The sequence below is a fragment of the Dunckerocampus dactyliophorus genome, chromosome 7 (genome assembly GCF_027744805.1).
Source record: "Dunckerocampus dactyliophorus isolate RoL2022-P2 chromosome 7, RoL_Ddac_1.1, whole genome shotgun sequence".
NCBI classification, from domain to species: Eukaryota; Metazoa; Chordata; class Actinopteri; order Syngnathiformes; family Syngnathidae; genus Dunckerocampus; species Dunckerocampus dactyliophorus.
The window spans coordinates 16,777,561-16,802,252 of NC_072825.1; the positions used below are offsets into that span (position 1 = coordinate 16,777,561).

General features: G+C 39.6%; 1 protein-coding gene across 1 annotated transcript; it reads right to left on the reverse strand.

The window, feature by feature from the left end:
* Positions 1–199: 199 nt before the first annotated feature.
* On the reverse strand, positions 200–23,879 carry azi2 (5-azacytidine induced 2). Its single transcript, XM_054781970.1, has 8 exons — positions 23,736–23,879; positions 20,759–21,009; positions 20,509–20,625; positions 18,025–18,124; positions 12,675–12,808; positions 12,390–12,454; positions 9,397–9,521; positions 200–2,468 (listed from the first exon to the last, which is right to left on the reverse strand). The coding sequence occupies exons 2-8, from the start codon at positions 20,975–20,977 to the stop codon at positions 2,041–2,043; spliced, it is 1,188 nt and encodes a 395-aa protein (XP_054637945.1). The 5' UTR covers positions 20,978–21,009; positions 23,736–23,879; the 3' UTR covers positions 200–2,040.
* Between the last annotated feature and the right edge of the window lie 813 nt (positions 23,880–24,692).

Sequence of the window (24,692 nt, forward strand, 5' to 3'; positions counted from 1 at the left end):
GTAACTATATGCAGCATTTTATTTTCTTTTTTTTAACCGACATGCAACATAATTTGTTTGTATTTATTAGCTGTCATTGAGTGTGTATCGTCCTTGGGAACTGCAGTAAATTCTGCAGGTTTGTAAACTAGTGCATCATTTCAAAGCTGCCTTAAACTGAACCAGGTGTGTAAAAAAGCCAAAGAACATTACACATTCATCATTTCATTTCTTTAGTTCTCATATTTACAAGTGCAGTAAATCTAAAATAGGTATCTACTGTACATTGCATTTTGGTTTGCAAATCGTTTACAGAAGTAGGAAACCGCTGCTGTAAAATAAAATGAAGAAAAAAAAAAAGACCATAGATGTTATGAAAGACAAAAATGTGTTTTACCCCGCCAACAACCACAGTCCTTTTGTGCACCTTTTTTCAGCACCCAGCTCACATTTCGTCAGGTTAATATTGTCTCTCCTTTTAAAGCAGACATTAAAAACAAGGAAAGATAAACATAATTCATAGTTCAGAGTGCAAAACTGCATTTGGCAGAGTGCTTAAGCCCATCATATACATTTCACTTACACAACTAAGTACATTGTTCCTTCAGTTGATGTTCATCTGACACTTAAAAATGGTAAGGACAAACATCCCTCATAATGTAAAACACACAATAGCGCAGTAGAGGGTTTAATTACACTGATTGACAAGCTCCCCAAACTATACTTTTATTAGCTTTCAAAATACAGCATGTATGTCAGATATTCATAAAAAAACTCAGTAGTACTGTCACAAATATGTAAACAAAAGGCATCTTAAGGAGACCATTTTTAGACGCAAATTTTGTTTATCAACTTTTGACTCATTGGTGAAGGTGAAGATGGAATCCATTTTTAGTCTCGACGAGTTTTGTAACTTTAGAAATTATAATATTTTAGGCCTTGTTCATGCAGCAGGTAAATGTACATTTTTGATCCAATCAGATATCAAAGCTTAGGGTCATTTGCAAGTGATCAGATGGGGTTCACGCATCAGCGCTCTGTTCTGACCTGTCTGCATGGGTTGCTGTGGTAAGGATGTATGCTTGTGACTCACAGTACATACACACAAGTATGAGCAGTGTAAAGAAATACATCTATCCATATGCATACTTTTGATGTCAAGTTGCAGTGCTGAACTTCTATGCCACTGCGCCTGTTTGGTGTGGGGGTATTTTGACTCCTACAAATAGCAGAGATTTGAGCAGTACTGTCTATCTTCATGACATCTGTGTTGTTGTGCTGCTCTGATATCCGATTTGAAAGACCTGTGTTCAGACAGAAGACATCCAGTTTGATTCTGGATATAACAAAATCAGATTTGGGGCTGGCAGTGTAAACAAGGCCTCTAGCAAACACACGCAAAGTGACGACGTGACAAGTGAATATTAAGTTTCGCAAAAACAACTTGAGAAATGCACCGTATGCATATACTGAAGTAGATATGTTCGGTATCCTTTGCTGTGTTAGTTTTGGACTACGTCTCTCCGTCACGGCACAAATACATATCAAACATCAAGGCCTCATTCCTAAAAGCCTCCATACAATCGTGAGGCAAACGACTGTATAGTTTGTACTTTATGGAGATTAAATGTATACATACTTACATGAAGGGAACAATGTGAATCAGATACTAGTCCTATGCAAGTGCTTGTGGTCCCCGTGAAAGATGATTTATAATGATGTGATGCAAGCATACATGGTCCAGACATGACCACACAATGCTCTGCAGACACAGGCACACAAATAAAATGCTGCACATGAAGGGACACATGTACCATGGAAGAACTGAGTCCTTTAATGGTCCCTCATAATCACTGTCTCTGTATGGTGGGATGTGGTCATCAGTGTGGAGCCTAGAGATGTTGAATAAAATTCATCACAAAAGGCCTCTTCTGGCCTTCATGTAAATCCACATCTAGCAGTCCAGCTCAGAAAGGAGTGGTCTTGCCAATTTAAGGCAGGTTAGGTGGTAGCAATGTGGCAGGCTTGGAAAGCTATAGTCACTCTGTATCGAGGTTCCCCTCAAAAGGGCTTGACCCACTCTGTATTAGGAGGGCTCAGAGGACTACAGTTCTCAATTGAGGATGATGAATTAGAGGCAGCCAAGTGTCCCTCCCAGAACAGGGCATCACTGGGTTTAGGCGGACTGGGGAAGGATCTTGAGCTGTCATCTATGGAGGCTTGGTTAAGTGGAGGCGGGGGCAAAACAACAGACGAGGTCTCATTCCCGACCAAAGCTTCTCCGGAGCACTGCTGTGTTGGCCATGGACCATTGTACCAGCAGTCTTCCCTCAAACTGTCTGGTAGCAGAGTGCTGGTAGGACCGCCAATAGGGGGACAAGGGCGCCCAGAACAAGAGGGCAGTGGTGGGGCACTAGGGGGTCGAGGTACTGGAGCCCGAAGAACTGGATGGTGGTTGATCTCCACGTCTTCCAGACATTGAATTGGAACTGTTGTGGAAGATGGAAACAGCGTTTGTTGTCATCAGGCGAACTTTAGGAATATTCCTATCAATTCTATGGTATCGATACTGTAGGAGAGTAATCTGTATTCGTGAGTATCGATGAGTACTAATTAATAAATGACAAAAGCGCATTTGTCACATCCGCATTTTTAAGGTAACTTACTACAGGCTTTTGTGTTGCAACACCCCTCAGTAGCGTAAAATTAAACTGGTCCAATAATGTCACGTGACCAATGAAGAAGAGCGGTGACTGCATGTTTGAGTCTAACACGTGTAAATGTGTTAATAAAGAAAGTAGTATATTTCAGAATTGTAACCTTTATGATCAGGACTGAAGTTGATGAAAAGATACAAAAAATAAATATTTTTATTTTTGTCCCTTAATAATAGCAATTATACTATTTAGGTTACATTGTGTAAAAATAAAGTGTGGTAATTTTTTATGACTGATATGTTATGAAAAATAAACATTAAAGTTGTTAAATGTATTAGTCATGCGTTTTGTTGGGATAAAAATGCCAAAGAAGTAATTGGTATTTTATCCAATCCAAAAATCTGGTATCACTCATCACAAGAGCTTGTTATACTTTCACCAAGCAGATACATCATGACTGTATTGTCTTCTTTGTTGAATTCATTGGCGGGTTGCACCGTGTTACATGCATATTGGTATGATTATGTGAATTGACAGCTGATTTGGGTTTCAGTGGTTTGCATAATCACACTGAGGCAAGGACTCCAAAGAACACAGATCTCCACGAAATGTGATTCATAAAAACAGCAGTCAGTTATAGAGTTATAGATTTGATTCTTTGGAGTCTGATTCGACTATCAATCTCGCAGTTGAATCATATGAAAATGTCATGTGATACCATTCTTCTCTAAGACTTCATGGGGGTGCCCACGACTGCTACCGACCGTACATTTTTTACATAGCCTGTTGTTAAAGCCTATTTTGATACAAATTCAGCCTAATTTATGTTAATAAAGAATTGAAAATGAGGTGTGTGTTTAACAGAAGACCTATACTTATGCAAGATGGCAGTGCGCACCACACAGCAAAGCCCAGCGTCTCTTCCAATTTGCAGTTTTGTAGTTACTATATTGCTCATATCAGATCTGGTTTAACATCTTATACTCGACAAGAGCTTTGGATTTCACAATACCGGAGTCGACACACATCACCCAGCTGGGCAGAAGTGCTGGCAAGCGGCGTTGAGAACGTAAACAAAGGTGAGAAATACGAGCTAAGCTAACACCGCAGCCTGCGTACCGAGCATTTCCACGCTAATGTCCGGGCTTTAGTGAATAAAATGGTTACGACACCACATCATCCACAGTAAGAGAATTTTGGACTGTAGTATCATAACTTTCACAGAGACATGACTAAACGGCGGAGTACTATGAGCTCAATGTTGTTGAGCTAACCGACACACACTTCGGGCTGAGGCGGAAGACTGCATCTATGTGAACTGCTTTCTGCTTGTTGTGTCATAAAATAAATAAATGGTACTGTTGTCGCACACCTACCATGTTTGTCTATCTGTGCGTTTAAGCCTTTTTCTTTAAGGTGGGAAATGTCGCAAATGAGATCTGTTTATTTTAGGGATCTCCATTAGTGGTGCTCTTACAAAAAAGAACAAAAAACAACACAGTGTTCCCGTGTTTATCGCGAGAGACAGGTTCCCAAAATAGCCCACAAGAAGTGAAATCCGTGAAGTAGCCAACTTAATATTTTGTTACAATTATTATATATTAAGGCTTAAGGCTATAAAACCCCTCACCATAAACTTTATACACTTTTCTCAGACAGGCATTAACATTTTCTCACATTCACTCTTGTTTAAAAAAAGTCAAAAAAGTTCAAACCTTCGTTTGAATTTCAATGATCAATCTACAGGTCGGACACAAGAAATTATTAAGTCACTCAGGCGTATTTCACTCCTGTGACCGTGTTTTTTCGTTGTGGCGCTGTTCCGCTGTACTGTAGGGTTTTTGTATCCTTGTTAAAACAGATTGCTGCAGTACTCCTCCTGTTGCAGTCCTCCTCCTTCGAGCCGAAGATTCAATTTCAAGCTAGCAAGCTAGCGATGACACAGATTGATTGACAATGGCCTACAGCCAATCAGTACGCAGAAAACAATGGGCGGTGCAGACAGACGAGAGAGGGAAGAGAGAGACACTCAACTTCCCACAATGCAATTTTTCTTAAAGGGCCAGACTCGGCCTGTAACAGCATTCATACGATGCAATTAAAAAAACAAGCACTATAAAAAAAAAAAATCAGACCCAGCGAATCTGCAAAAGGTGAACCACGATACAGCAAGGGAACACTGTACTCGACTATTAGTCGGAATGACAGAGGATGCTATCAATGGATGCTTATTAAGTTACTGGTGATATTACAACATCATTAGTACAGTATATGATTGCTGCTATCCTGTTTTCCAGCTCACATTGCCTTGGATCTTTTTGCAAAAAAAGTCATAATAAATGATGTGCACACTTAGCTCTTTAATCTAATTTCCATTGGGAAATGGTGATGCTAACATTTGGTTTTTAGCATGTTTTATATGGAGTAACAGGGTGAATGCATAATTTTCCCCTGGTGGCACCATTGGAGGAACAACATCAACTTGAGACATACAGTATTTCCATTAACTGCTGCCTTCTTTACTTTTGAGTTAAGTTTGTTACACAAGGCTGTGGTGACACGCTGTATTGCAAGCAAATATATGACTAACAGACTATTTCCTGTTGATAATATGATTGTGAATATGTTTTGTGCTGAGACCTAAATGGAAAACTACATTGTGGTTTGTGTGAGAATGTGTTACTCACATCAATACCACCACTGCTTGTGAATAATATGTTTAATAAAATAACTATTCCCCATGTTAACTGCCTCTTCATCCACACATTGCCCATCCATTCTTTCCATGATGGTCTCCTGAGTCTGGAATTTGAATAAAAGGGATTCCAGCAGAGCATCATTATCAGCCCTCAATACATAGCCCCCCTATTTTAAATGTCTTTGTTTGCCATTCCCGCTTTCCCCATTTCTCTCTATCAAAGTTACAGGATTACCCTCATGTTCAGTGGAATAAATTGGAGAGGTTTATTTTCTTTCCATATTTCGTTCTAATTTTCACCTCCTGGTCTCCTCTTCTGACACACCAAGGGAATAGACAAGAAAGGCAATCTCTCCAAGAGCAGAATATATCATCACAGAGGGAGGGGGAGAAGAATCCAGTTCTAATATCATGTCCTTTATCAAACTGTTGGGAGTACTTTGATAATATCCGTAGTCTTCTCACACCCTTATACAAATGACAACAAGAAGCAGCGGGAGAAAAAGTTCTTTAGAAGAAACACTGAGGAGAAGCAGCTGTAACTCTGACTCTGACGTTAGCCACATTAGTTTTGTGTAGCTCTCGCGCACAGCCAACAAAAAACATGTATCTGACGCCGCACAGAACCCAGGTCACAGAGACACTCTGTAAAATGTCAGATGTGTTAATGCATCAATGCAACTTTATTCTACTCTTTCGGGTTAGATATTAGTTATACATTGTATAACTCATTTTATGTTTCTCTTCGTGCTCCCTTTTAAGGTGATATATGTGTCTGAAAATGTACTAAATGCACTATTATGAATACAGATTAAACCAATGTGGTTTTTGGGCGGTATTAAGTAGGGTCCGATACTGGCCAGAGTGACTAGATCAGATGTCAGAAAAAAATATACGCCCTCCGATCCGATTCAAACGGCCAAACTATCATATAAACGCTCAATTTAACATTGCATGACATGCCATAAACCGAGACACAGCGCCTGCAACACTGTGTAGCGCAGTATCTAGCTTACACATTTGCAAGAACATGAGTCAATTACTGTAGCCAAGCACCATTGTCACCTCAGCTGTGTGCCGTTACTTTTTGTGGAAAGAAGAGAAAAGTAGCCAAGTGCCGTTTGTGTCTGATGGCGTGGGGCAGCAGCAGCAATGGCTATTTTAACACCACAAATTTGATCAAACATTTGCAAAAGTATCATGTTAAGGAGGATGCAAAGTTTTTCATCCAGAGACAGGAAGAAAAGTGAGCCACGACAACAGTCATTCAATCCACTGCTGTTTTGGAAGGTTTACCAACCAAGACTGCCCTCTTGAACAATGAATTTCTTGAATTTCTCTGTGCACCTTCAACAAGTGTGGAGAGCGAGAGGCTCTTCGTTACAGCCTCAATTATTATCTATGAAAGTTGGCACAGATTGACAGCTGAAAAGACTTTCTGAAAAAGAGTCTGCCCCTCATGTTGAAGTGACTAATTTATGTACATTTGAGTGCCTTACAGCGTTAATTATATTATAGTTTTCGTCAACCACCTTTTTCCCCTTAATGAAAAACGAGGTAAGTAATCAAAACAAATGTAACATCTATGAACATCAATACTGGAAGGAAGTGTTTCGTCATTGAGACTGGCTTAGCAACACGAGGTGGTACAGTCAGTTTAACTGCAAAGAAGTAATTGGTATTACTTAACCCTAACCCTAACTGTGATATTATTCATATGTGCATGGCTCAGATCAAGGGTACCCTTTTCTGTCTTCAACTTCACTGTAGTATTTAAAATTGTTGTTCTAACAATGTGTACTATCACTATCACTCTGACGTTTATAGTGTGAGGAAGCTTACCAAACCATAAATTAAGCCTGTTCATGTTTTTATTTTGCGCTAGCACGGCTATGTTGTAAAAAAGTGTCCATATTTGGACATAGAAATGTTACATGTAAAGCATGTCTACTTTTGTTGTGAAATAAACAATATTTTCTCTGATAATTTTGTCATGATTTCTACTTAGAATTAAAGAATGATGTCTGAAATTGGTTTCTAATGTGTTTTATTCAAATATTTTCAGTGTAAAAAAAAATAGCTGTCTTGTAATCATTAGTGAAAAGTACATTACCTTTGTGTCCGTCTGCCGATGAAAATTTTGAAGAACATAATTCCATGGAAAAAACAAACCCCATGATGATTACAATGGTATATATTCATGGAATAATTACTCAACTCTGCAACTAAAGTTTTGTGTATAAAAGAGTAAAATAAGATTATTTGAACAAAAATCTAACACACAAAATTTAGTGTCCGGCCCGTTATGTACGTACACTTCGAGCTCACAGCTTAAATTGCGTATTGCTAGTAAATATTGAATTAGAAAATAAAAAGTACCTTCTTCGGCCAAACAAAACTTGTGTCCTTCCGCCGGTTATTCGCCAAATAGGCGTTCAGCAGGGGAATGTTTCACCGTGTCCGCCATTTTGTGTTAGCGTAATGTACAGTCACGACCTCGGCAGCATCAAGCAGCATCATTCAATTCGACGAGCTATCGGCGGTTAACAACCATTGTCAAGTCTGAGGTAAGATTTCTTTATTTTTATATATATTGGAGAAGATCTTTATGCACTTTGAAATGATTTTACTTACTTTTATCCGTCGTATTATATGTCGTTGACATTTATCCAAAACAAATAAATTCTAGCGTGTTCGTTGATAAATTGCTCCGTATTTAACCCGGAAGCGATCGGCGTGTCCCTCATGGGAGGTCAAAGATCGCCTTGTAATTTTGTCTTTAGCATGATAATTCAAGAACCACTCACTCAGTTGCCACAGTGCTGCAATGATTAGCTTATATTGCGGAGTTGATAGGTCAAAGTTTATGTCTTTACAGTCTTAAGAACGGCTGATGGGATTTGTAGTCTTTGTAGTGCAACAACAATGGCATGGTAAGGACTGAAGGTCAATTTTTCTTTGCCATATTTTCAGAGCATTTTTAAATAAGATCTAGATTTGTCACTTGTTTTTATTTACTTTATGATACTCTCTCAAATATAAGTTACTTTTCTAACAAAAGTCAAATCTATGCAGAGATCACAGCATAAAGTCGACACTGAGTTATGTGCATTACATTTAAGAAAGAATGAACTTCGGAGGGTTGCTATGGGAAATGGAAGATGTCTCGAGCTCTGGTATGTTGGGTGTGTGTTTTGCAATGTTTGAAGTTTGTGTTTATAACATTACCAAGGTCTATCCACGAGTTTGAAATTTTACCCAAAATGTAACACTTGGGTACGCTTGATCTGAGCCATGCACATATAATTTAATATCTGAAAAAAATATTTGAATGTTTCTTAATTTCAATAAAGTAATATATTATTAACAATACATTATGGTTAGTGTAACATTACTGACTTGATATTGATTGATATATTCATTAAGAGCAAGTCTACTTTATAGTATGAACTTTATTATTGAGGTGCATTGCAGGTAGCCTAAATAAAGGTGGTTTCAAGGAAACTTTAAACATGCCTTATCTTTTATACATTACATTTTAGTTGACTAAATTTACTGTAAATTTTAGCCAGTTAAAATGTGAAATGTAGTCAATTAAAACTAGAATACAGTTAAATCAATTTAGATGATGAAAATATGACTAAAACTATAATACTTTTTACATTTTACTAAAACTATATATGTTATGGTCAACTTAGCAACCCGCTTTTTTGCAATGTCATTGAGTTATAGGCCATATTGAGTATGTAGTATCTCATTGTCCACAGGAATTAGAATTCCCTTTTGTAACCGCCTCTTTGGATGCAAACTATTACTATTATGTAATGATACCTCATTGATATGCCCCGGTAAAAGTATTGTCTTTGTCCTGAGTGCTTGCTGATGTTTTAATCAAAAAGTGTATTTGAGGCTGCACATGTGTGCAATTGTTATAGAGGGGGGACATCTCAGCAATGCAGATATCAGCGCAGTAATCTTAAAAAGCAGAACAGGAGTAGGCAGGGGGGAAAAAAGGAAATAAATACTTCCCACTTTATGTGTGTGTGTACGTGTGCGCCTTACCTTGTCTTGTCTCACTGATCAATGGTCTCAGCTTCCGAATCAGGCCTGTTTGGTGTCTCAGCCCTGAATAGAGACGGGTGATCTCAGAGCACAAAGCCTCATATGCCTGCTGCATGCCTCTCTCTCTGCAGATGCACAGAAATTAGATTTTAACAGTAGGTTTAGAGCGTAGCCACATTATATTGCTGCACGCTGCTGGAATTGACTGAATGCAAACAAAAGATGAAGACAGCTGTGTTTTCCACAGCTTTTACCTATTATATGAATATGTTTAGCTTCTTTTGTCATTAACATGTGAACCTTACTGCAGGAAATACAGACACTAATTTAATCAATTGTGTGAATGTGTTTGTCCTCTTCAGATACCACACAGCTGTGTCATGGATGGGGATTTTCAAACATCCGGGCATCGTGATTGCAACAATTGCTGAGTGTTCATATTAAACATGGTTAGTAATACATTTGAAGACCTTCTGGTGCTGTTTAGGATCTAATTAGTTTGTGAGAGAACTTACAGAGTGCTGACAAGGCAGGTTACAATAGAATTTCATTGTTACAGTGTATTAGCAATTAATTAAGAAAAGTAACAAATTCAAGTAATGAGTTGAATACTGGACATTTTGTATCATAATCTGCATTCCAAGCAACCTACAGAAAATATTATGGTACAGTATGAGCCCCGCAACACTCAAAAGCTGCCCTTTCCACACGTGACATGAAGATGCAAATCTCATGAGCACTTTATCTTGCTCTAACAGCAGCATTTTTTTTTTAACACCAAGGCTAAAGACAAAAAGTGTGACAAAAAGCCTTTTGTGATTATTAAAAGTTAACACCATATGAAAAGTGCTGACACATTAAATAACACAAATAGAAATGCATTCATAAATTCCAGTAATGCCAATTTACAGGTGCTTATCATAGAAAAATAGGCAGATTCCAGTTTCCACAGATTTATGTTCAAGCCCAGGAGAGCAGACAAAGGCTGGTTTTAATGCACATGAGCATTAAGGCTTAAAGTGGTGTCAACTTTAGTTGAAGAAAAAAATATATTTTCTGTGCGCCACTAATTTTCTTGTATTAAGCTATACTCTCCTCTAGTGGCTACAGAGGAAAACTACAGCCCATGTTGCACAGGATAAGTGACAACAAGGCTCATAACGCTCCTTTCTGAGCCACCACCTTATCGTAGTGGAGGAGTTTGCGTGTCCCAGTGATCTTAGGAGCTACATTGTCAGGGGCTTTCATGCACCTAGTAGGGTCACTCATGACAAACAGGTCCTATGGGAGGGACCACACAAAGAGTGGCTCATCAGACCCTAATGAAGAGAAATAAAATTGGACCTAGATTACCCTCGCGCTGGTCGCGGGTCTCCGGGACCCACCTCTGGAGGTGGGGCACGATGGTGAGCGTCCGGTGGCTGGGCCCCTGCACCCGTGGGGCCTGGCCGGGCATAGCCCAAAGAGGGATATTGGTCCCCCCTCTCATGTGCTCACCACTCATGAGAGGGGCCAAAGGGGTCGGGTGCAGAGCGAGTTGGGTGGCGGCCGAAGGCAGGATCTTTGGTGGTCTGCTCCTTAGCTAGCTCTTGGAACGTGGAATGTCACCTCTCTGGTGGGGAAGGAGCCTGAACCATTGCGCGAGGTCGAGAAGTTCCGGCCAGATATCGTCGGACTCACCTCGACGCACAGCAAGGGCTCTGGAACCAGTCTTTTCAAGAGGGGCTGGACTTTATTCCGCTCTGGCGTTACCGGCAATGAGAGCAGGGGGGGCAATTCTTGTTGCCCCCCGGCTCATGGCCTGTGTGTTGGAGTTTAACCTGGTGAACGAGAGGGTAGTTTCCCTCGGCTTTCGGGTGAAGGTGGCGCGTCTTGACTGTTGCTTGCGCTTATGGGCCAAACAGCAGTTCAGAATACCCGCCCTTTTTAGAGTCCTTAAAAGGAGTGCTGGAGAGTGCTTCCTTGGGGGATTCCCTTGTTCTGCTGGGGGACTTCAACGCTCATGTTGGAGGGGACAGTGAGACGTGGAAAGGCGTGATTGAGAGGAATGGCCGCCCTAATCTGAATTTGAGCGGTCTTTTGTTATTGGACTTCTGTGGTCATCTCAGATTGTCCATAACGAACACCACGTTCAAGGATTAGCGTGTCCACATGTGCACTTGGCACCAGGACAGCCTGTGCCCAGTTTGATGACTGACTTCGTGGTCGTGCCATCAGACTTGCGGCCACATGTTTTGGACACTCAGGTAAAGAGAGGAGCGGAGCTGTCTGGCAGCGTTCCCTGTCAGGAGGAGTTTCAAGGGAGGCAGTGGACATTGAGTCCAAGTGGGCCATGTTCCGTGCCTCCATTGTCGAGGCGGCTGATCGGAGCTGTGGCCGTAAAATGGTCGGTGCCTGTCGTGGCGCCAATCCCAGAACCCGTTGGTGAACACCAGGGGTGTGGGATGCCATCAAGCTGAAGAAGGAGTCGTATCAGGCCTTTTTGGCCCATGGGATTGAGGAGGCAACTGAGAGTTACCGGCAGACCACCATCCTCCGTCTAAGGAGGGGGAAGCGGTGCGCAATCAACATGTGTCTGGTGAGGATGGTGTGCTGCTGACCTCGACGGAAAATGTTGTGGACTGGTGGAAGGAATACTACGAAGACCTCCTCAATCCCACCGACACGTATTCCAATGAGGAAGCAGTGCCTGGGGACTCCGCAGTAGACTCTCCTATCTCTGGGGTTGAGGTTGCCGAGGTCGTGAAATAGCTCCTCTGTGGCAGGGCCCCGGGGGTGAATGAGATCCGCCCGGAGTTCCTTAAGACCCTGGATGCTCTGGCCGTGTCTTGGTTGACACGACTCTGCAGCATCACGTGGACATCGGGAGTGATGCCTCTGGATTGGCAGACTGGGGTGGTGGTACCCTATTCATGGGTTCTGGAGAGGAGGATCCGCCGGATAGTTGAATCTAGTTAAATAAATGCTAGTGAAACCATGATTATACACTGTACCTGGCAATGAACTTCTCATCACATATCTGTTCCACCTTTGGTCCATTGAGGCCGCAGAGTTCCTCCTGTAACAGAGCCAGTAAGAGAGTCTGACATTGTTTTCATCGATATTAATTTGAACATACTGTATCATCACTCCACTCCACTCTGTAATAGACCCTCAATTTCAGCCCAGCTCTCCAAATGTGCTTTTATTTAGTTGAGCCCTTAATAAAGTGTTCTTTTTTTATTTTGCTACAGTTCCGCACTCCACCCTTCCAAAGCTTTCACCCCACACTCTCTTACCCCACTCCTCTCCAGATATCTGTTGTTTTCCAGTGTCAACTTCTCCAGTTCCTCCTGAAGTTTGTGGATCTTTCGCTCGGCACTGATACAATCCACCTGCCAGCAGTTTTGAGGGCTGTTGAGGCTCTTCATCACTGCACAAAAATATTGGCCAACTATGAGCACAAGTGAAGTCTATTTTCCCTCTATCCATCTTCTATGCCGCTTATCCTTGAAGTCTATTTTATCACAATTAAATAAGTCACAAGTCACGCAACTCACTAGGCGAGATGATACACAAGATTGGGATCGACAAGATTTACATTAATTCTTAAAAAAAAAAGTAAAATGAAAACAATATGACTGCACAAACACACATTTTTATCTAACTGCCTTACAAAACGAGACCAAATCCACTGTTATGATAATATAAAATACACTGCTCAAAAAAATTAAGGGAACACTAAAATAACACATCCTAGATCTGAATGAATGAAATACTGATTAAATAGTTTGTTCTTTACATAGCTAAATGTGCTGATAACAAAAACACACAAAAATGATCAATGGAAATCAATTATTATTATTATTATTATTATTGTTGTTGTTGGGGGTGTCTTGCTGTCAACCTGTTGTCTATTTCATTTGCACAACAGCATGTGTAATTGATTGTCAAGCTGTGTTGCTTCCTAGGTGGACAGTTGGATTTCACAGAAGTGTGACTGCCATTGTGATTGATTAAATGTTCCCTTTATTTTTTTTTAGCAGTTTAATATTATTATTATTATTATTATTAATAATAATAATAATAATAATAATAATAATAATATATTAATTATATTAATAATATATTAATAATAATATTTCCTTTAATATGTCATCTTTCACTCTGTAAAATTGCGGAATTGATGTTTATGACATGTATATTTTCCCACAAGCATTTTGTACTAACATTTGCAGCATTTCTTGAAATGTTGGCTTTTTAACTGTATTAAAGAGCAGCATTTTTTTGTGATGACTTTCTGTGAATGCATAGCATTTTGAGCTGTTCCGTTTATATTTGCTCACTGACCAAACATACATACAAAGTTTTATATATTAATCTTACATTGTTATATTGTTGAATTTTCTTTAATTTAGTCTATTTTTATTTTGCATGCCCTTATAGTTTTATTACTATTCTTTATTTTATTACAAGCCTGTTTTATGTTGCACCACTACACAGCAAAAAGATCCTAGTTTGTGTAACCTACACTGACAATGACTTAGATTGTGAGCGTTGACTGTCAGAACGAAGGCTATGTATCTCGACGTATACTTCTATGCTTATGTTTGAGGTGAGCAAGTTCGTTTTTGCCTTTCATGTTGCTACCACGTTCGTATGAATTCGGCATAATGGCTTGTTTGTGTTGATAGGCTCACCATGCTTATTATTAATATTTCCACACGGTGGCTGTGGCATTTGGCCTTGCAAGCATCTTTTTCCGTCCTAATTTCTGCTATGTTAGTTTGCATTGCTCCTCACGAGGCTACACTCTTTTGTTCGCAGCTTGCGGCCCTGCCTCCCATACAGAGACAAAGCGACTGTATGACTGACAATGAGATTTCACTCTGTTTGCTTTCTGGAGGCCTACTTGTGGAAAGATGAGGAATGAGGAAAACAGAGGCATGCACATTGCATGCTCATTTATCATGTGAATAACTTATTTATTAACGCAAGACTTTTTTTTTCTGAGCGAGAAATCTCATCACGAGATCTGGTCACACCCTTAGTGAACACCTTGTCCGTTCCTAAACGAAATTGTTAACTTGAAAGAAATAATGGAAATAGAAATAAATTGATGCCTCAATTTGGAAACTGACCAAAGTTTTGGGGAAAACTCAAACCATCATCATGATGTTGTTAGAGACTCTAAGCATATAATGCAAACTTTAGCAAATCTCCTTTTGAGTGCTTTGCTTTTTCTTTCGCTTTTTGTGATGCCACCACAGCAGGGTACCAATGAGTGCAACGAAACTTACACAATAAAGCAGTACACCCGTTTTTGTCTTTCTGCTGAATACAATACAGCTAAAGCTACAATATTTTGACATCAATAATACAAGAAGAATGGACATTGCAAAATGAACTCTAGTCTCACCTCCAGCATTGGCAAAAATCTCCTGCTGATTTGTTACTATGTTCGTCACTAGGGAAGCTCCAATCAACCACCGTGGACCACCGATTAATATCAACTGATTTCTGTAAAAACGTGTGATCGGCGTATGCCAATAAACGTCTTTCAAATCCAATCACAAAAACCAATCGGCGTGCAGCGGCAAATACTACATCTGCTGTGTCACGTACAGTTGCCAACAAAATGATGTGTCTCATATTGAGCTTGACACAGGCTATTCCAATTGATGCCAGCGTGTTTGATCACTGCCTTATCAAACGTATCTTTGGTTGACTATTCTTGCATCTTTGTTTACACATTTTGCCTAGCTGTCACTGGCTGTACTTTGCATTGGGGGCAGTTAGCTAGGCTAGCGTTATCGGCCTAGCTTCTGGTCTTCGGACTCCAAATTTTTACCACAGTGACATTTTGTTTTTAAAACAAAGAAGCAATGTGGTTAGTTCGAAGCTTGTTTTTGTCCGACGGGGAAGCCACCAGTGGCTATCACGCTCATGGGTTCAGTGATACTTGAAAAAGTATCACTGAACAATTTTACTCTCTTGTTATTATACTAGTTATGCATTGTCCTCAAAACACTATTTGTGTGTGGTCCTCAAAACACTATTTGTGTGTGGTTGGTTAATGAACATAAACACAGTGTGCCCAGCCTTATGATGGTGATACTATCACAGGGGTCTCCTATCTCACAGGCTGATTTTGAGTACAGTGTTCCCTCTCTATATCGCGGTTCACCTTTCACGGATTCACTTTTTTTTGAACGCGCACTGTGTTCTGCGTCCTTGTGGTGTATTAGAGTGATTTATCTGTGCTCTACTGCATGTGTCTGTTGTTGTATTTACTACTGCTACCATGTGAGAGTTGAAGAGTATCCAGTTGTCTCAGTAAATATAGAGCCACAATAGTCCTGATTGGCGAAGGGAAAATCCGCCCATTGTGTTCTGTGTTCTGATTGGCTGTAGACCAGGAGTGCTCACACTTTTTTAGCCTGCGAGCTACTTTTAAAATGATCAAGTCCCAAAGATCTATCTACTACTATAAATATAGAAAGTATACATATTTACTATATTTATTTAAAAAATATATGAGTAGGTATTTATGTACGTTATACATGTATATCAGGAGTGCACGCACTTTCTCAGCATGCAAGTACAAATCAAAATGATCTACCTCTTTCTATAAAACATATAACAAACATATACAAAATGTAACCAGTAAACTCTGAAATTCTATTGTAAATATGAATGATTAGTATTTCACATTCACATTTTCAAAGTTTACAGGTAATCAAAGAAGTTGCTATCATAATTCACTTCATTATGGAAATAAAGATAATAATAATAATGATAATAAACATCCTCAATAGTTGTGTACATAACCCGAGTACTGGTAATATGTCAGTCAAATTAGCTATGTAACGTTCATTAAGGCACGCAGTTCATGTATTACATCCAGTTAGCATTTGCTATCAAACATTAGCGATATACAAGAATTTAAAATGATGATGCAAAAGACAATGCAGCCGAAGTCAAAGCAACATACTGAAAAGGTTTCACCAATGGACACATTTTTAATTTCATCATGAAACAATGCACTTTTTTTACGTAACTAGCCGCTGCAAGTGAACAGATAACTTTTGTTACAGATAAAAACATCTTACCGCTGAGTTAGTTCATCCATAATCAGAATAATAAAAATGAAAGTTGCATCTTCGTGTGTAGCTTGAAACGCTGCGGGGGAGCAAGCGCGAATCAGGAGGGGAGCTTAATGTCAGCTGACTGATGTCATATGACAACTACAAAGTGACGTTTACGCGATCTACCCAAACTACCTTGGCAATCTACCGGTAGCTTGCGATCGACGCAATTGCCACCCCTGCTGTAGACCATTGTCAATCAATATCCTTATGCAGGACTGCCTGTTTCCTGTTGTATTTCGCAATCATACATGCTGAATGAAGGCAGAAGTTACGTGGCTGTAGGGAACCTGAAATACCGTATCTTCGGTTCAAGGAGGATGACGAAGAGGAACAAGTATACAAAAACGCTACAGCCTAATGGCGCTAGGACAAGCCACGATCAAATGAGTGAAATACGCGTGAGTCACTTCATTTCTTGTTTCCAATCTTGTAAGTTGATCATTATAATTCAAACAAAATTCAAACTTTGCAGAGTGTTTAAACAAGAGAGAAATGTGACAAAATGTTAATGCCTGTCTGAGAAAAGTGTATGGTGAGGGGTTTTACAGCCGTAAAACATAAATAATAATTGTACAAAAACATAGTTGGCTACTTTGCGGATTTCACTTATGGCAGGCTATTTTGGAATAAATCAGGGAACACTGTAACTGTACATAATAAATACCACAAATACCACACATATGATGGCCACACTGTTTGAGTGGGGATTTGCTTGTTAAATAAAGTAGTCTACAATTTAAATGTTGCCAGTAATAAAAAAAACACGAATGATTGATAGCTCTAATAGTGATGAAAGTTGGAGAATTGAGCAGATTATTTGTATTATTTTATCCTGTTAATTTTGTTATCTTGAACTAAAAAATAATTATTGAACAGTTTATTTCCCATGTATTTGTGTTACTCCAAAACATGCATCAAATTAAATACAGGTTTGTGTCAAGTAGTACAACAATTGTTTCTCACAAATAAAGGCAAAAAAAAAATCTGACAATCTGTCCAAATGGTTATTTCTTTTGCCAGGGGCCCGTGGAATTGTCTAACAGTGCACCTGACCAATAGCACTTATAAATAAATAGAACAATGTACAGTTAATCCATGTGATAGGTATGGTTATCGGCCGATCTCACTCATCGGTATCGGAATCAGCAGCATAAAACCAGAGTGTCCCTATTCGTCACACGTGATTATGACTATTGAATCTTTTTTCCCCCCCGAAATGGTTAACTTTTAATAAGCAAAGCTTATTTTCATACTTGTATTATAATGTATAAAATGTTCTTTAAATGTTAGGGATGCACAATATATTACTTTTTAAGTTTAGTTCATGTTAAACATATTATGCTCTCTGGAACAGACCTTTTCATTTTTTCCTTTAAAACAATGAAATGTGCCACTGTATTATGTAACTGGATTGAACACATGGTCAATGTCTGTATATTACTGGGTCCTCCCTGTTTTGGCTTTACAACGCACAGCACTTTGGCTTTGCCCAACAAACCTTGGCTGGTCTCCATCTCTGTCCTCAGCTGAAGCAGCTCAAGCTCTTTGCTTTGGAGCTGCTCTGTCAGAAGCCGCTCACTCTCATTCTTCTCTTTTTTCTGATGGCCAAAGTGGGAAGACAATGAGACAAAGGGAGAGGACAATTAACATTATAGCAATGCAAAAAACTGCAGACACGTGATGGATTTGAGTTTTACTCTGGAGGTCTTATGAGTTCACAACAAAAATAATTTAAAGGTAAAATAATAAACATGTAAAATAAATAATGATAAAAGCTGGGTATGTAAAGGTGGCGCACCATCTCCAGCCCGGGTATGAGATGCTGCCCCAAATGGAGGAGTTTAAGTACCTCTGGGTCTTAGTGTCTTGTGAGTGAGGGAAGGATGGAACGTTCTGCATTGGTCAATTGCGGTGAAGAAGGAGCTGAGCTGAAAGGCAAAGCTCTCAATTTAGCAGTCAACCTACGTTCCTACTGACATCTATGGTCATGAGCTTTGGGCAGAGACTGAAGGGACAAGATCGCAGTTACGAGCGGCCAAAATAAGTTTCCTCCGTAGGGTGGCTGGGCTCTCTCTTAGAGATAGGGTGAGGAGTACTGTCATCCAGAAGAAACTCAAAGTAGAGCTGCTGCTCCTCTCGGACGGCTCCCTGGGGAGGTGTTCAGGGCATGTCTGTCTGGTAGGAGACCTCGGGGAAGACCCAGGACACGTTGGTGAGATTTTGTCTCTCAGCTGGCCTGGGAATGCCTCAAGATCCGCCAGGAGGAACTGGACAAAGCAGTCAGGGAGAGGGACACCTGGGTTTCTCATCTAAGGCTGCTTCCCCAGTGACCTAACCTCGGATAAGTGGAAAAAGATGAATGTATGGATGGAGCTGGGAATGTAGTGGCCACAAATACTGTCAACGAATGTATGGTAAACATAGTGTATAGATTCCATTGGAAAAAAAGAACCAGCTCTCCTCTCATCGTTCGTTTTCACTGGTTAAACAGTTTGAGCAGAACAAAAAACAGCTTTATACAAACTAATGTATTAAACTGAAAGAATTACTAACAATGACTTTTCTCCACTTCCGCTGTCCGTCAAAACATTGGACGAGCCTCGACCCAAATGAAGGTTGTTACACCTGCTGACTGCAATCCAATAACCATCACACTGTATCTACGAGAAAAATAATCTTCAAAGGCCTCATCTCCTTCAACGCCACAAATTGCGCGTTTAGAATTTGCATGAGAGCACAAAACATTTTCCTTCAATGGAACAATGACGCTTCAGGTTTTTCAACAGGTCATCGCTGCAGTTCACAATGCTCGCTTGAAAGAGAATTCTTCCAGAGAAATAACCTCACTCTTTTGGGCCATCCTGCATGTTTCCCTGATCTAAATCCAATTGAGAACATTTGGGGATGGGTGGCAACGGAAGTTTTCAAAAACCGACATCAGTTTCAGACAGTGGATGCCCTCCGTGAAGCCATCTTCACCACCTGGAGCAACATTCTCACAAGCCTCCTAGAAACACTGGCATCAAGCATGCCCAAAAGATTTTTTGAGGTGATTAACAAGACTGACGCAGCTACTTATTACCGAATCCTTTTTTTCCATATTAGGTGAGTTTCCAGGTTTTTTGCACGATGGTCGTAAACTTGTGATATTTTGGTTTAATGGTTGTTTGAAATGAATTGCTTACTCAAAAAGTAATTTGTCTCCCTCCCACTTCTTCTTTTTGCATTTGGAAGCTCTACTTAAAACCTCCTTTTAAGATCCAACATTCCAAAATGTAAATTCTTACAATTTTTCAACTTGTCTTAAAATTTTGATCAGCAGTGTATATCATTCATGAAACTCGTAGAGGATGACAGCTGTCTTGAAGGAGACTTTCGATATGAGATTACATTGTCAGATTGAGCACTATGCACTAGCATATCGAGGGGCTCCAAATGAGAGAGCGGGGTCAGCAGAACTCTGTGTCTTCCACCGCTGAGAAAGGCTGGTAATCTAGAATTAAATCATTTTATTTGTTTAGCCTCTGACTGTCACGCACATACAGTATTGGTGAGTGGTGACTATGGTAGCTGTCATTTGACTGACTGTTGCTGCACCGCGAGCCTCGAAAACTCACCATACTTCCCTAAGTGTTTTTTCTTCAAATGCTGTAATAAATTAAAGCTTTTTAACCTGCTACCCCGTCAAGATATTTTTTGTGGCATGTGTTGCAGACTGCAAACTTTACATTATTTTCACAAATGGCATGTAAGTTCCACAAAGCTGACATGTTAGGTTTGCCGCCACACACCTGCGTAGTGTGAAGGAAAGTGGGAGGGGGACACTACACTGCTTTGACAGGCATTGATTGGCATATGCCGATTACCTGCTTTTCCACGGAAATCAGCCCGATACCTCTGGTGGCCGATTGATCGCAGCATCCCTACTTGCAACACATTTAAAATAAGTTTGAGGAAGATTCCTTTCACCACTTAAACGCACCAGTTTGTTAAGCTCCATCTGCAGGTCCTCCTTCTCAATGTAGATACCTCGATATGCACTGAAGGCCTTGTTCACATATTGGGGACCCTCTGATGGAGGTGCCTCAGGCCGGAATAGCTAGAACACAGAGAAAAGATGAGTGCAAGTATTACTCTCCTTCCACCACATCATAATTACATTCAGACTGCTTTAAACTTGACAGCCATTACATTTTTCATGACTTTACCTTTCCATTTTTTTATATAAATACCTTATCCTCCAGCTGCTTGACTCGTTTCCTTAGCAAGGTGTTCTCCCGCTCGGTCTCTCTCAGACGCTTCTTGATGTCCTCATAGGCTGTGACGAGGGCAAAGTGAGAAGCTACAGATTCATCGCCAGCACACACTGACACAGGACTCTCTCCAGTAGCAGTGTAGGCTGTCTCATGTTTAAGGATGCAGATGTCATCATCCACAGCCAGGGGCTCCATAGCTGCAAAGGCTTACTATGAAGCAGAAAGACCTGTGGGATAGCAATGCACAGATTTGTTATTTAGACATTTGGTGTGTGGTGGTGGTGGGGTGGGGGGTGGGGGATCTTGTGAGAGCATCAGTATGCTTCTGCTGTATATACAAAAGAAAACTGTAACAGGAAACTAGCTATTCATCACTTCCTGAATGCATTTACATAAGGGTTAAAGTTTGTTTTTTAACATGGAATGCAAACACACTCACAAAGTGGCCAGATTGTTTGATTAGGATCAGGCAAAACTTGACTTACAAGGTTACAATGCTTTGTTGTATCAGCATTTTGACAACACAACCACTCTGCTGGGCCAAGCACTGCATGTAAAATACTTGGCACAAGCTTCAGCAACAGCATTTCAGACTGTCATCTTAGATGCACTGAGGAAAAATGTGCACATACAAAACTAACAATGTAAAGAATTATGAACAAAATGAACTGAGATACAGATCAAATAGATATTAGGTTGCTAACTTGCACACTGTATTGTAAATTATTAACATGTCAGGTGGATGATGTCAGCATGACATGACGTAGCAAGTACCAATCGATGCAGTTTTAACATTGACTATCAATGCTTTTCCCTAAAAAGTTTAAATTAAGAAGGCACATAGTAGTGATGGGAAACTCGATTCCTTGTACTGACTTGAATTCTTATGAGTGGCTCACCAAAGTGAATCGGGTACTTGATTCACTCGGGTCACCCGTCACAAAGCGCGCGTCTGCAGACACTCCAAAATGTGCAACAAGTGCACCTGTGAGTCAGTGAAATTTAAGTCTTTGTCAAATACCCGTGAATCAGTGAATCTCAAGTCTTTGTCGTGCACCCGTGAGTCAGTGAAACTTGCGGGCTATGCAAGTTGATTTGAGGAAAGAACCAGGGGCCTCATCTACAGTCATGGAAAAAATTATTACGCCACTCATTTTTCTTCAGTTTCTTCTTCAGTTTAATGCCTGATACAACTAAAGGTACATTTGTTTGGACTAATATATAACCAATGAAGTTGCTAGATATCAGCTCTTAAATTACACTCTTATGGGCTATATTTGTTATAATCATTATATTTGCCCAAACAAATGTACCTTTGGTTGTACCAGTCATTTGAATGGATCAATAAACTGAAGAAACAAGGCTGGTCTAATAATTTTTTCATTGGCTGTATAAAGCTTTTGTATGTACTAAACGGGGCCGTGAGAATGTGCGCACCAGCATGGCACCTTTGTAGCTGGCGTATGCACTTCTTGGAGACATGGCAAAAATGCAAGGCACATTTTAAGTGGTGATTTAAGGTCATATGTTAGAAATAAACATGCAGTGGAAGCCAATAACGATTTATCCATCATTGCATGCAAGCATCATGCCATTATTGACTTAAAAACATTTGTGGAAAGTGTTATTTTACATGACACCGGTAGATATCATTTGTCATTTATCATAAACACCATTACGCATGAGTGTATAGCACCCGGACTAAAAGATACATGAAAAACACAAAGCAGGACTTGACTATATAATCATTTTATTTATAATCATGATAATATTAGGTGTTAGATTAATATTAATTATAACAAACAAGTTGTCAATTAAATAATTCTATAAGGTTTACAAGACACAGAGCTAATATGCCCTCAGTGCTCCGTTTCTCGCTTTTCTAAGGACAATTTATTAAAAAATAAAGACAGTTATTCGTTGCATATGTCAAGTATGTCATCAATTTATTTACCATGACCTTTATTTGTGTAGATAGTGTCAGGGCCGTATGCGTTAACTTACAAATGATGGGTTTTTCTTTTGTTGTGCTCTGAAATAACACACAACATTAGTTCCTCCTAAAATAAATATAATATTCCTAATATTCTGGTGGTGTTAATGTAATCACTTAGTTAAATATTTTTAAAATATCTGTCTGGAATTTGCAATTAATTTTTGACATAATTTAATCCCCATTTTGCCTATATTCATCTAAAATGTAGTATCCATTAGGAAATATATGTAATATTTGGGGTAGAGAATGGAATGAGGTATCAAATTAAAGTTCAAGTCATGCTTTATCAGAATTAAACACATACTTTATTTTACATATTTAAAAATTTTCTAACACTGCTACTAAATGGTTTCCTTTTTTAATTTAGCTAGCAGTAGCTGGAGTCAGTAAGTGAACACAGAGCAGAGTACTATTCTGTAAAAAAAAACAACAAAACTCGCTAGTTTTGAAGGACTCGCACATCTGTAATCCATGTAGCTCACGTAACAGGTAAACCTCAAAAGACAGACTCGTGAAAACTTCAATTATCATATCACATTTGGAAGAGAAGACAGGGGAAGTTCAAATAGAATGCTCGGAGCGGTAACATTATCAAACAGGCCGGTTGACGCCCCAAAAGCTTCATGACAACAATGGAGACCAAAGCTGGACCAAAGAGGCGATGAAAAGCTGTCATTGTCGGTACCTGAACAATCGATTAATCAGTGTTATTCAATGCTAATGTAACATTTAGCTTCCATGAAAAAAACAAACAAAGACGCTTTACATTCTTAAGGCATGTGGTTGAATTAACATCACTAGTGTTTGCCAAGGCACAAAGAAACGTAAACTGTGTAGTAACAACTGGGCACCAAGCTGAGATAACCGCGAGCTCGCGCTATGCTAACGCCTTGTGGTTATCTGATGCTAGGTTTGGAAAAGGCAGTCGTTTGTTTGCAGCACACGACTTTCACTAACCGTGTAAAACGTTGTCCTCAGTTAGAGGTCAGGTGACCACGATGGGAACACCATTTCTCATGGATAAAATCCACGTATTTCAAAGGAAAACAATGGGGTGCTGCTGAACTGTTGCACCTTGACAGAGCTGACAGACGAGGAAACAAAAACTTCCGGGAGTGACGTCACTGCAGGAAATCTTTCAAAATAAAAGGCCGCCATTTGCATTGGACAGCGGTTGTGGTAAAAGCCAGTGAGTCTTCTGGATTGTAACACATTTATTTAAACTACCTTAAACACATATCTTTTTTTATGAGCAACACTGTAACTCTAATCTAAGTTCAAGCTCTTTGTGTAACCTTTAACTTTTGTGATGGGCTCAACTGCTAGCTACAAGTAAATAGCTAGCCGGCCAGTAAGTACAAAAAATAACCATAAAAGAAGTTGTAAAGGTACATTCCGTGTTGTTTTAAAACCACAGTGGATATGTTCACGCATTAGTCACGATGGTGTTAGTCGTAGTTTATGTAAGGACAAAGCTTTGTGTTATTAGTCATTAGTATCAACATTTAAGTTTGTTTTCTTTACATTGTACATTTTTGCCCTTAAAAAAAATGCTGTTTGCTTTGACCAATTAAAAAACAAACAGAGCTGCTAATGGCCCCGGCAGCACTACAGCACTTACGATATGATACTGATGTTGCTGCCTTGGATATCGTGAATCATACATACTTGTGCTACTTAATTAGTCAGTAACAGCAGGTATGAGAAAAATTGACCCATTTACTTCTTTCTGCATCTGGACTATACTCTCCTGATCACAATTTTAAGACTAGTTGAAAAACGTACATTATAAATGTACATTTTGCTCTGGATCTTAAGGAAGTTTTAAGTAGAGCTTCTAAATGCAAGAATACTAAATGTCAATGAGACAGTTTTTTTTTTAAACAATTGCAAACAATTATTCTACTGAAATAT

Coding starts and splice junctions, on each gene's coding strand:
- azi2 (XM_054781970.1), bottom strand. CDS start 20,977: ATGGAGCCCCTGGCTGTGGATGATGACATCTGCATCCTTAAACATGAG. Junction 12,809..18,024: donor AGAGATGGAGACCAGCCAAG/GTTTGTTGGGCA, acceptor ATTTTTGTGCAG/TGATGAAGAGCCTCAACAGC. Junction 9,522..12,389: donor GATGAGAAGTTCATTGCCAG/GTACAGTGTATA, acceptor GTGCATCTGCAG/AGAGAGAGGCATGCAGCAGG.